Consider the following 13,843-nt stretch of genomic DNA (forward strand, 5'->3'; position numbering starts at 1 on the left):
TCAGTGTGAGCTTTCAAAAACTCATTTAGGTGGAATCCTCCCGGAAAGTAAAGCTCTTGGAGCTCTGGAATAATCTCATGTCCGTAAGAGGAAACTCATCCATCATGTCAGGCGACTGCAGCGGCATCAGATCGGCCTGCAGTGCAGCTGCCGCTCCGCCCGCTGCAGTCACAGCGAGCGCCGCGAAGGCCTCGCTTCGTCACTTTGGAGCTGAAATATTTAATCCGGCGGTGCTCTTTATTTTTTCATGATGCACCCGAAGGCTGAAAAATGCATGTAGCTCACATGGCCTGACACTTTGAATCAGCGCGGTGTCGCTCCTGTCCGCTGAGTTTCCTGTGAGCTGCTGGGACACAGAGGACGCCCGGCTCCGCCACCTGAGGAAGGTGACCATTTACATTAACATTTTTAGCTCTTACAAGATAGCACTTTAATGAAGCTGGGCCCTCAGTGAGCGCGGTTCACTTTGACAGAACAAATGGCTGGTGAGGTGACCGAATCTGTGACCTCTAGGTTACGAGAAAGTCTCCCTGTGACCACTTGGTCACCCTGGCAACCAGTCCCACCAAATACAGCTGCAATGTTCACAATGTGTGACCTCAGTCAGAAGGCCAGAGAAAGATACATCCCAAATCCATGTTACACACTAATTCTATACAGTACACCACATGCTAATTGTCATAGACCCCCATGTGTATGGAAGCTGCACAGGATGACAACAAAAATTCCCTGAGGTCAAAATATACGGCAATGATATCACACCAAATACTCAACAGTATTCCTCAACATTATACTGAAATATATTCCTCACTTCCATCACCATCTAAACAATAAACACAAATCCTGGCACGGCTAAATGGTGCTTATAATCAGGTTATGGACTAAAGGTAACCTACTAACTAAAGCAAAAGTTATATGTATACAGACTTCATCCCCTATTAAAAGACAAAAACTTGCAGCTCTTTTAATTAATTAATACTTATTAATAAATGAATTAAAACCTCCCTGCGGCAGGTATTATATATACAACAGTAACCTCCGGCTGAAGTGAAAAGAATAAGTCATTTTAAGAGAATGTTGTTCTCTTCCTCCCTCTCTGTCATCCCTTATCTCCTTTATCGATCCTTTATCTCGCCCACGTTTTCCTTCTCTTCTCTGGCTCTTTATCCTCCTCCTCTTTGTGCTTCATCATCTGTCTTTCTCTTCTCTTTCCCTGTCATATTCTCTCTTGCTTTTTCATCTTCTGTGTCGTCCTCTTTTTTTGCTCTTCTGTTAATATTTACTTCACCTCCTTCACCCCTCTCTCTTCTCTCTTTATCTTTGCACAAATCATCTTTGTCCTCTCTGCTGCTCCACTCTCTCCTGTCCTCCCATTATGCTGCAATCCATCCCACCTTTCACCCCCTCGTCTCCCCGTCCCTGTCCCCGTCCCCGTCCTTGTCCCTCGCTCGGCCACACTTCTCCCAATCAGATGAGGATGAAGACGACACGGGAGAAGAACGGCTGCCGTCCTGTTTCGACTACGTCATGCACTTCCTCACCGTCTTCTGGAAGGTCCTGTTCGCCTGCGTTCCTCCCACAGACTACCTGCACGGCTGGGCCTGCTTCATCGTCTCCATCATCATCATCGGCCTGCTCACGGCCGTCATCGGCGACTTGGCGTCTCACTTCGGCTGCACCATCGGCCTCAAGGACTCCGTTACTGCTGTGGTGTTTGTGGCTCTTGGTACATCTGTCCCAGGTGAGAAGAGGACATGTCTTTGTCAATACATGTCCTCTGAAGTTTTGTGTATTCATGTTTTTTTATGTCAGTTGAGGGATTATAGACTTCTTTTATAGTTTGATAAACATCTGTGACTTTGTGAGCTTTTATGACTCTTTCAAACATCAAACATGCTTTGTCATCAAGATGGCTGATATTTTTTATTTCCTCATAACTGACATTTTGTACCCGATAGAAACAATAATGTCACCAAAAGCATTGACTCTGTCAGCATATTTGTTATTAAAGGTCCTGAGTGCAACATTAATAAATCATCACCACATTCATTTTGGATGAAATAAGATATATAGAAATATTATAAACAAACAAGACCAATACAGAGAAGATTGCCAACGTCCATCTGCCCTCACAATGCAATTTAGATTTTGAGCGACAGGTGGATTTGGCAGGAAATGCAACATTTGCTCCCAGCATGTTTATCTAGGAGGGAACGGGGTGAAAGGTGACAGGAATTGTGGGATATTTCTGGAAGCACTGATTGCAAAAACTAAATAGTGCTAACAGTAATAATCATCTTAATGGTCAGGAATTATACTATGAGTATAGTGGTGTTTAAAAGCTGTGAACGGTTGGATCCTATACAGCCTTACCAGCCCATTAGACTGTTATCAGGCTATTAAATATGCATTATCGGTCACTATAAGCACCATAGATGTGAGTCACGAGGGGCCTACTACACCCAATAGTAGGTTTTACCATCTATTCACATGGTATATCCCCGAAAGAAGGTCTAAAAGAACACAACAGCGATCTCTAGCGACGTAGTAATTATGACAGGAGCAGAAGCCAAAGTCAGGCGCTTACAGACAGCATGAGTTTGGAGGCGATGGATGGGGCTGGGGTTTGCATCCTGTATGATGGGTTCACAAGCGATTAGTTTCACTTTCACTTGTGAAACAAGGTTATTTTAAGCCAAAACATGATGTTTTTCCCTAAACTTCACTGTTAACTGTTTGTTTTTCTGCCTAAACCTAAAGAAGTTGTAGAAGTTTTGTAGCTGTTTTGTTTGTGTTCAAAACGTAATGTTTCATTCAGTTTTACAACGTGTTAGAACGAGTTGCTTTTAAGTTTCGCTTTCACTTTTACAATGTAGTAGGTGTAGTAGGCCCCTATTGACCCACATCTATGGTGCTTACAGCGGTCGATAACGCTAAAATCGGACTGTAAAGAAACAGCAGTGATTCAAGGGGGGTCAAACATATAACAACAAGAACATCTACTAAAAGATAATAACTTACACTTTAGTTATGACTTATCTTGGCCACGTTTTCATATTAGCTTACAAAAAATAACAACAGAAATATAGCCTAGGCCTACTCATTTTAGTTGCTAGCGTTATATCTAGCAAGCTAATGACGTTAGGCTACATGGAGGTCACTCGGCAATGTCGAAGAAATAACTTTAGCTCCTTACCAAGCTTACTAATGTTACTAATATTACTAAAATAACTCTATACTGTAAAAATCAATATTATAACTTATATAAAAGCTGTATTGGTCTGAGATGTAGTGCTCTAGTGTGACATCTATTGGTTCATAATGTTGTATACAGCACCTTTAATGGCCTGATAATAGTCAAATCGGGTGGCCTTTGTGCCAAAGTTTCAGCAGTTTGGTTATTTTAGATGAGACTTTTCTGGGTTTTTTTGTTTGTGCTTTTCCCTGTGGTTCAAAGTGGGCGGGAAAAGGTGATGTCATGTATTTCTGTGCCCCAATCACCGTTTGGCAACATTAAAATCAATGTGTAATGACTCCTCTCTCTGCAGACACCTTCGCCAGTAAGGTATCAGCCGTCCAGGACACCTACGCCGACGCCTCCATCGGGAACGTGACCGGCAGCAACGCCGTCAACGTCTTCCTGGGAATCGGCTTAGCCTGGTCGGTGGCGGCCATCTACTGGCACATGAAAGGGAAGCCGTTTGTGGTGGAAGCCGGCTCGCTGGCCTTCTCCGTCACTCTCTTCACCATCTTCGCCTTCCTGGCCATCTCGGTGCTGCTTTACCGGCGCCGGGCCCACATCGGAGGAGAACTGGGCGGGCCCCGGGGACACAGACTGGCCACGTCAGCCTTCCTCTTCGGCCTCTGGTTCCTTTACATCCTCTTCTCCAGTCTGGAGGCCTACTGTCATATAGAGGGCTTCTAAAGCAGAGGAGAGAGAATACAAACATGCAGGGGTTTCAAGTACAACTTCAGAGGTAAAAGAGTGAATTGTCACTGTGGAATTTGGGTCAGTCTTGTATGGTATGAACGGACAGGAGAGGTAGACCCAGGGTTTTCCCAGACACCTCCCTCCCTCTCTCTCTCTCTCCCTCAACCCCTTCTGTAAGGACGCTTGGAGGTGAGTATCCTGCCCTCTAGTGCCGACAGGCCTGTTCGCCCCCGGCTACATACAAGAGCGCCGTCCTGAGCCTGTGCGAGTGTGCTTACAGTTGGGATTGGGTTACCACCGAGTCCAGAAGATGCCGATGCCGGGGTGGGCCTGCATTCCACTGGAAGAGTCTTATATCTGGAGAGAGTTGAGTTAATCAGAGGTCTATATTTTTCTCAACATCTGACGAGAACGACTTTTTTTAAAAAGTATTTTGGGGATAAAAACGCAAAAAATACATAAAACAAAAAAAATAAACACACACAAAAAGAGGAATAAAAGAACTATTTTCTGATCTACGTTAAGGAATAGCAAAAGATAATATCGGGAATATGTTGTTGAGTGACAGTTGGATGGATTCATAGTATTTATTTTTTATTTGCATAGTTTCCTAAGGAGCGCTGCAGAGAAATCACACACAGAAGAAGAAGAGGAGCGACAGTGACAGTTCATACTGGCAGACGAATCACCATTCAAACCGGCGAGGAGGAAGAGGTGGACACAGTGAACATGGTCAAACTGCCCTGGACATTACTTCCGTACTCTATACGTATCTATATATAATATATTTCCATATTTTCTGTATATTTTGAATATTTGTTTAAATGTGGTCACCTTCTGCTCTAACAACAGAGGATTGCTGTGGCTAAGCGGGAGGGGACGGGGTGGGGGGGGTCAAACTATATACTGGAACGATGTCTTCACATTTCTAAGAGTTATGTATCTTGCCTAGGTAAAAGTATGACATTGTATTTTATTTATTTACTGATATCTTGGTCTCACTCGAGTTTTCACCTTTTCAATCAGAAAAAAAGAAGAAAAAAAAAACAACGTGTTGCTGCAGAGGTAAATTCAGAGGTATTTTTGTACTGTTCCTTCCATGCACTTTGCTGTATAGTTCTATTTATGGAGACTTCTACTTGTACATGTGCAAAAGGCCAATATTGAAGGTGTCACTATGGACTGAACAGAGTGCCTGTGGAGGGAGAGGCGTTTCGCTGCAGCTGCCCACACTGACGAGCTCTTATTGCTCGGCTGAACAACTCAAGAGTTTCTTCCTAAAATGGTGCGTAACCGTTTATTAAAGCTGCATTCATAGATTTTTTTTGGCCACTTGGGGGCAGCAGAAACACAACATCTGCCATATTACATATAACCTTATAGACGGGACCGGCATCAGGTTAAGCGCCTGGACGTTTTGTGAAGTACCCGTGTGTGGCGGTCTGGTCTATAGAAACCCAAAGTCCTGATGATGCTGCTGTTCCGCTAGCTTCTGTATCTCAGCAACATTGAGGGTTTCTTTCATCTGCATTTCTGAAAAAGTTAATCATGATCCTGAGTTCCACTTTTTTTTTTTTAGATAATTGAGTATCTACGAAGTAATAATAATTTTATACTCGGAAGCTGAACTTTTTTTGCTTCATGCGTCACTGAGCAACTTTCATAGGAATGAACGGGGCCCCGCCTCTGACGATGTATTATCCAGTTCTCTTTATACATCCATGCTACTAACATTTACCAGTGCGCTGGCTTTAGCATTATTCTAACCTTCTGCCATATCCTTAATTCTTATAATGTAATTTTTCCAACTATTTAGCTGTAATTTCTGTCATCTAAAAACGTCACATCGTGTTTAAATTGTTACCCTAGATTTGCGAAAATGTGAGATAAATCTCGTAAAACTCGATGCCCAACGACCTATCGCAACTTTAATCATTCAAGATCAATGCCTAACCTCAACCTGATAGCGTTACTGCTAGTCATTCGTTTCGTCATTGGACAAGTATAGCCTCATTCTGTCCAGCTGGTGAGGTTTAACCTGAATGGTCTAGGGCTTATGGAAAAAGTTAAATGCCACTTAATACATTAATATTAAATAAACAATGTATTTATTAATTTTTATTACCCTTCCTGTCTTGAGAAACAGAACATGACATAGGTCTACTGTTGAGCTACATCATGTTGGAAGGCTGAAATAGCAGAGTAATTTGCATTATTATAAATTTTAATGTGATTTTGAATCCGTTTTTGTCACTTATGCTCGGAAGTTATCATACAGTGGAGTTAGCTAAAACTGCTAAAATGCTTCCACAAACTGAGGATAATGGCAGAGTTGGGTTTTCACGTTACGCAAAATTTCAGTGATTGTTAAATATCAATTAGTGCATCTTTAACTAAGTAAAATCTAAATTTTTTTGACATTACAGAAAATTAAAGTGAGGCCATCATCAGATTTGTAGGTGTTTTGTTGGCAGCGCTTCAAAAAATGACTCATAAATTGCATGTCTTTCCATAACAACTTTTACTTTTGCTCATTATGTAAAGAGTAGGTGTCATTTTGGATTGAAACTCTTCAGTGGAGAAGCAGGTGTGGGTGTCGGAGCAGCAGATAGCTGCTGGTTGAATTTGAAAGTAGCCTGATATTGATTCTGAATGCTGTTTAACACACGACTGGTGCTTTTGTTTTTAAAAACGAGAGAGAGAGAAAAAAAACAAAAATGTAAACTCCCAAGAAGCAGCAGAAAATATGTTTATTACAATACTTAATTTGCATAAAAATTGTATGTTAGTATATAATCAGTCAATTCTTGGCTAATTTAAAAATCACCCAAGAGATTACCAAAGAGGTGGGATGCAACATCTGTTTAAAAAAATAACATAAAATGAAAAGTAAACAAAAAAGAGTGAGAGTAAGTGGCAGTGACACTGTATTTCCACAAGGGGGATGTCATTCTCCAGTCCCTGTGGTCATCCCTTCTACTTCAGCACTCCTCCTCCTCCTCCTCTTCCTCCTCAGTGTTCTTCCTTTGTGGTGAGCAGTGTTGTAAATATGTCTCGTGGCTGAATCGGATGCTCTTCTCCCGGCCCTGGACCACACCTGCTCACTCCGTCTCTATCTCTCTAACATATACAGTATAAACACACACATTCAGAGTAGAGCGACAGGTCCACTGCTGCACAAGAGGGAGGACGGTGTGGCTGACTGCCCCATTCAGAGGCAACACTAAACCCACATTATGTACATAATTTTCAGTGTATGTTTACATAGACACAGTATAGGTGTCCTACTGGGGGAAAGCATGTCAACACAACTCTCACATATCTCATCTACAGTACAGGTTATCTGCAGTCGCGTCATCTGAGCCAGAGTCAGTGGACGGTTTTATTATTTTATTTTATGGGGCTCACCTTTATGGAGGATGGAATCTACCAAAATCAAAAAAAAAAAATTAATTACTCATTAAATTAATAAATATGTCATTAAATGTTGCAAAATAATATAAAAAATAAATGTGGTGGTAAATTAATTGAAAAAATGTTGAGATTTCTTAAAAAATAAATACATGAATAAATAAAAGGGAAACGGAAGAGTAAATAAATACGGGAATAAATTAATACAAAGATAAATAAATGAGCAAATTAAAATATCTATAATATCTATTAATTAATGGCTATATTTATTTATAAATGATAAAATGTTGAGATTTCTTAAAAATTAATAAAAAATAAATATATGAGTTAATAAAAATATATTCATGAATACATAAAAGGGAAAATTAAACAGAACAGTAAATAAATAAAGGAAAACATTAATACAAAGATAAATAAAGAAGAAAATTAAAACAAATATAATTTTCTGTCACATTTTGTCAATTAATTAATGGCTATATTTATTTACAAATGATAAAATGTTGAGATTTCTTAAAAATTAATTAAAATAAATGCATGAATAAGTAAAAGGGAAAGTTAAACAGAAGTGTAAATAAATAAAGGAATACATTAATACAAAGATAAATAAAGAAGCAAAGTAAAACAGAAATATCAATTTATGTCACATTTTATCAATTAATTAATGGCTACATTTATTTATAAATGATAAAATGTTGAGATTTCTTAAAAAAATACTAAAAATAAATATATGAATTGATAAAAATAAATACATGAATAAATGAAAGGGAAAGTTAAACAGAAGAGTAAATAAATAAGGGAATTAATATAAAAATAAATAAATAAAGAAAGAAACAAATATCAATTTATATCACATTTTATCAATTAATTAATGGCTATATTTATTTGTAATATAATTTTTGCTACATTTAATGACATATTTATTTAGAGAGTTATTTATTTTTTATTTTACTTTTTATTTTGGCTTCCATCCTCCATACACTTTGTGACCCTTTCCCTTGTTCAAATCCTGCAACAGGAAATATTTTCCGTCTGGAGTTCAGCAGGTTTTCATGATGTCATAGAAGTGTTCTTAGTTTTATCTTCGCCTTTTAGAGGTTATTTGTATTGTTCATTTGGTTGTATTCTTGATTTTTAATCTGCCGGGACGTGTTGAGCTGGACGTCGGCCAGTGTGTGTGTTTGTGTGCTGTGCATGTTGCCAGGCTGTGCGCATCTTCGCACTTGTGTGTGTGTGTGTGTGTGTGTGTGTGTGCACAGGCGGGCTTGTTCTTCACAAGTGGGCACGACTCTAAATTGTTTATTTTGTCTTAAAAATACATGTCTTAATTCTGTAAAAGATGAATAATATTTATCATACACATCACCTCTCAAGGCACCAGTCTCTTTTTGTTTCTCAGAAGTGAAATATCACCGTATAGGTTGAGTTGAAGTTGTGAGACATGAAGGAAAGCTTCATTGATTTAGGTGAATACTGTTCTTTTAACTTCTTTTTGTTTTGTGTGTAACAGAAAAGGGGCACATTTTAATGGATGGGTATGTTTTTTCCTGGCCTGCAATGAGATGTCAAAAATAAAAAAGCAAATTTCCAAAGCTGACGGTGTTTTGAGATCAACCCGTTTTGTTCTTTTACTGGAATAAAAGCAGCTTTCTGGTTCATAATAAGCAAACACTGGTTGACTTAAATCAAGCCTGATTATGTGTCTTTGAATCCAACTATTGTCACTGTCACCGAGTTAAGCAGACTTTATTATTATAGGTTTTAAAGGTACAGTGTGTAGCATTTAGGGGGATCTTTTGGCAGAAATGGAATATAATATTAATAAGTATGTTTTCTTTAGTGTATAATCACCTGATAATAAGAATAATTGTGTTTTTGTTACCTTAGAATGAGCCATTTATATCTACAAAGGGAGTGGGCCCTCTTCACAGAGTCGGCCGCCATGTTTCTACAGTAGCCCAGAACAGACAAACCAAACACTGACTCTAGATAGAGACATTTGTGTTTTTGCGTCATCCACCGTAGTTCTTCTACACACTTGGAGAAGAACTACGGTTGCCACCAAATCCTACACACTGCACCTTTAAAATGTTTCCACAAACAAACCAAAATTCTCATCAGATAAGAAAAAAAATCTCCAAAACTGGTGTTATTAGGGTTTTCACAAAACAATAGTAACGTGGTGCATCAGTATGCTGCTATTTGTATATGTTGCAGTGAAAAAGCACAAGTGTTTCATCCCAAACTGGACACATGGAGGTGTGGATTTATGTTTGTGATACAGGGTCATAGGCAGTGATGAAATGAAAGATGTTTATTTGGAAATAACTTGTGATTCTTGCGTTTCATTTTCCTTTTACCATCCAACACCAAGTGAAGGGATTACTTTGTCCCATTAAGGACATACTTTTACTCCTTTTCTGTGAAACCAGTCCTCTGTCTAGTATCTCATAACTTTATATCTATGATCTCCATGTCTGTTGGATGCACTTCACTGCATATCTGCATTAATATCTACTGTCACAAAACCTCTGGCTAGCCAGACCACATTTTTTCTGCTGTGGGTGGTTTTGTGTGTTTTTCATAATGCTGTTAAAGTAGCACAGCTGCAGAGGAAATGCTTTGTTTACATTTTGCAAACCGCAAAATATTCCAAATTTAGATTTGACATTGTTTTTTAAGCCGTGCAGCGCTGAGGCAATTCTCCTGTAAGCTGCAGAAAAGTAACTTTAGACAGATGTTTTGTTAACATCTGTAGCTTATTACGACATTTTCATGCACATGAAAGCTTAATTGATTATCAAAGTCTTCCTCGCTGTCTTTCTCTCACACTCGCAAGATCACTGAAGTCTTTATTCGGTGTCTGATGAAAAATAAGGTAGCCTTTTAAAAATGATCTCCGTTGTGCCCGATGTCAAATAAAAGAGCTTAATGTTCAAAGTACAAATCAAATCAAAACACAAAACAACTGTCACATGTATGGAGGAACATTTCTGCCAGAAAAAGAAAAACATATAGATGAAAAGTCTTAATAAAAACAAAAATGTCAAAAGTATGAGATAGTGAATCAAAATTCAAGGATTAAAAGTCAAAATTTTGATTTGCTATCTCCTAATCGTCACTTAAACTAATATTTTTTTTACTTTATATCGCATAACTTTGACTGACTGTTTCAAAGTTTTGACTTAGTAAACAAAAATAGACTTATTATCGCATTCTTTTGACTTAGTATTTCCTCATTTTAGGCCAATGTTTTCACTTATTATCTCATAATTTTGAGTTAGTAAGCTACTTTTTTTACTGATTAGCTCATAATTTAAGTCAAAAGTTTTAATAACTATCTTAAATGACTAAATTGAATTGAAGTCATAATTTTGACTTAAAAATTGTATTTTCTATCTCACTCGTAATTTTTGACTTATCTCATAATGTTGATTTACTATTTCATCATTTTGATATACATGTAGCAAATAAAAATGTTGACTTTCCATAAGAATTTTTGTTTTTACTGTGACTCCCTTTTCATCTATGTTTTTTCTTTTCCTGGCAGCATTAGGCTTCCATACACACGTCATCTTCTCTGTCACAAACTTCCCAAACACATTTTATATTTATTTACAACCTCTGTGTGACTACACTGATGATATCCTGTATTTCTACATATAAATACAAACATAAAATGTGCAAACAGATCCTCGTGAAATGTGTCAGGAAGTTGAGTCTCGGTTGGATGTGTCACTGTTTGGCTCATTCATTATTTTGCAGACTAAACATATGAAACTCTTTAATTTCATCTCCACTGTTTGTTTAGTCGGTCAACCTGGACTGGGTCCTCAAAGCTACAGAATATTCCTGATGTCTTACCACATTATATTTAGGGTTTATTTCATCAATCAAGTAAAAAGAAAATCTCTGAATCCTTTAATAATTTCTTACAAGTATGGAGGGATTTTAGTTTGACTTTCAGCTACACAACTACACCCCTTATCCTCTCATCACATCACTGAATAGTTGGATTGTTCATTTGACTGTTTGTTATGTTGACTGTTTTTTACTCCTTGCTATGGATTCTGTTTTTATTTCAGGGAATTGTGCATGGACTTTAACATTAGTTGAGTATTTTGTTATGTTTTTGATTATTTTAGTTTTTTGAGGGGGGTCAGTAACTAAATAAAGGAGACAATTTGAAGAAACGCTTCCTTGTGTATGTGTTTGATTGACGTGGAGTAGGTTGGTGACGCTGAGATGAGGGACTTTATATCACATAGCTTTGACTTACTGTTTCAAAGTTTTGACTCTGTAAACAAAAATGTAGACTTATTATCATTTTTTTGATTTAGTATTTCCTAATTTTGACTTATTAGGCCAATGTTTTCACTTATTAGATCATAATTTATGCAAAATGTTTGATTAACTATCTTAAATAAATAAATTAAATTTGAATCAAATCTATTACAAATATTTTTATCTCATAATTCTGATTTAATAGACTAAATGTATTTTTTTTAATCTCATAATTTGTATTTAGTAAGCTAAATGTTGGGGTATTTTTATCTCATAATTCTGATTTAATAAACCAAATTTAGTTTTTTTTAAATCTCATAATTCTGAGTAAGTAAACTAAATTTTGGGTATTTTTATCTCATAATTTTGATTTGGTAAGCTAAATTTGGGGGTATTTATATCTCATAATTCTGATTTAGTAGAAAAAATGTTGGGGTATTTTTATCTGAGAATTTTGATTTTGCAAAATAATTTTGATTTGGTAAGCTAACTTGACTTATCTCAAAATTTGTATTAACTATTTCATCATTTTAATATACATGTAGCAAGTAAAAATGTTGACTTTCTGTAAGAATTTGTATTTTTACTGCATTTTTTTTCTTTTCCTGCAGCAATGCAGCAATTGTGCATGGACTTTAACATTAGTTGAGTATTTTGTTACGTTTTGGTTATTTTAGTTATTTCAGGGGGTCAGTAACTAAATAAAGGACTTAAACTCTTCCTTGTATATACTGTATATATGCGTTTAATTGGCGTGGAGCAGGTTGATGACGCTGACCGGAGGGCGGGACTTAAACTGTGACTGACGTGTCTGCGCACCAATAGGAATCCGGGGCTGATTCGCACTTTGGCACAAATGGCTTAAACTAAAGACTGCTGTTATTTTTATATCATTATTCTGATTTAGTAAACTAAATTTTGGGGTATTTTTATCTCATATTTCTGATTTGGTAAGCTACATTTTGAGGTATTTTTATCTCATAATTTAATAGGGGGTATTTTTATTTCACAATTTTGATTTAGTAGACTCAATTTTGGGGTATTTTTACCTCATAATTCTGATTTAGTAAACTAAATTTGGGGGTATTTTTTATCTCATAATTCTGATTTAGTAAACACATTTTTTTTATCTAATAATTTTGGTTTAGTAAGCTAAATTTGGGTATATTTTTATCTCATAATTTTGATTTGGTAAACTAAATGTTGGGGTTTTTCTAAAATTGATATGCATGTAGCAAGTAAAAATAGATTCAAGATTCAAGATTCAAGATGTTTATTGTCACGCCGGTTGTACAGGTACAAACGTGTGAAATACTTTTTGCTGCGAAGCTCCATTAAAATAATAAGTTATATTACATTTACATTACAATTACATTTACATTAAGATAAGATAAGATAAGATAAGATGGACCTTTATTAATCCCCGGAGGGAAATTCAGGTGTCAAAGCAGCAACATCAGCAAACAGAGTGAATCACAGGAGAGGTAGAGGTATACAAACATTATAAAAACAATAATAGAGATATAAAAGATACAGAGTGAATGGGTGAACATAGTGTGTACAGTCCGTCAATAAATAAATGTAGTATGTACAATAAATAAATAAATAAATAAATGTAATATGTACATATGTGCAGTCAGCAATAAAGTGGTATATAGGATGTATAGTGTAAAGTGAGTGTATATAGGATGTATAGTGTAAAGTGAGTGTAAAGTGCGCCAGATAGTGCATGTTTAAATTTCTTAAAAGTCCAATAATTAAATTTATAATTACAATTATAAAGAAGAAATACTTTGTACAAGGGCATATTAAGAATAAATACAGACATATTAAGAACATATACAGTATATACAATATAAGATATATTTTTGTCTGAGAAGGTGTCGTGTATCTATTAAAAAGTCTGATGGCCTGGCTTTCTGTAAGAATTTATATTTTTATACTGTATATTCATACTGTTTTGATACTGTATTTTTTTTTTTTCTTTTCCTGGCAGCAATTTTGCATGGACTTAATCATTAGTTGAGTGTTTTAAAGAAAAGCTTCCTTGTATATGTGTCATGGGATATGTGTTTAATTGGCGTGGAGCAGGTTGATGACGCTGAGAAGAGGGCGGGACTTAAACTGTTAAGTGACGTGTCTGCGCACCAATAGGAATCCAGGGATGATTCGCACGTTGGCACAATTGGCTTAAACTAAAGACTGCTGCGTCGCGGTGCG

At 36.8% G+C, this 13,843-nt stretch overlaps 1 protein-coding gene across 6 annotated transcripts in view; it reads left to right on the top strand.

Annotated features, from left to right (window-relative positions):
* Positions 1-5,779, top strand: part of slc8a3 (solute carrier family 8 member 3) — a 129,369-nt gene extending 123,590 nt beyond the window's left edge. For 5 of the 6 annotated variants that reach the window (XM_037747345.1, XM_037747346.1, XM_037747344.1 and 2 more), the window contains 2 exons: positions 1,472-1,741; positions 3,549-5,779. In XM_037747345.1, coding sequence (XP_037603273.1) covers positions 1,472-1,741; positions 3,549-3,925 — 647 coding nt within the window. In that variant the 3' untranslated portion in view covers positions 3,926-5,779. The remainder of the gene's footprint in view (positions 1-1,471; positions 1,742-3,548) is intronic. The other variant, XR_005203689.1, reaches the window with a different exon arrangement.
* Positions 5,780-13,843: the final 8,064 nt, after the last annotated feature.

This window comes from Sebastes umbrosus, chromosome 16 (assembly GCF_015220745.1).
Source record: "Sebastes umbrosus isolate fSebUmb1 chromosome 16, fSebUmb1.pri, whole genome shotgun sequence".
Lineage (NCBI taxonomy): Eukaryota > Metazoa > Chordata > Actinopteri > Perciformes > Sebastidae > Sebastes > Sebastes umbrosus.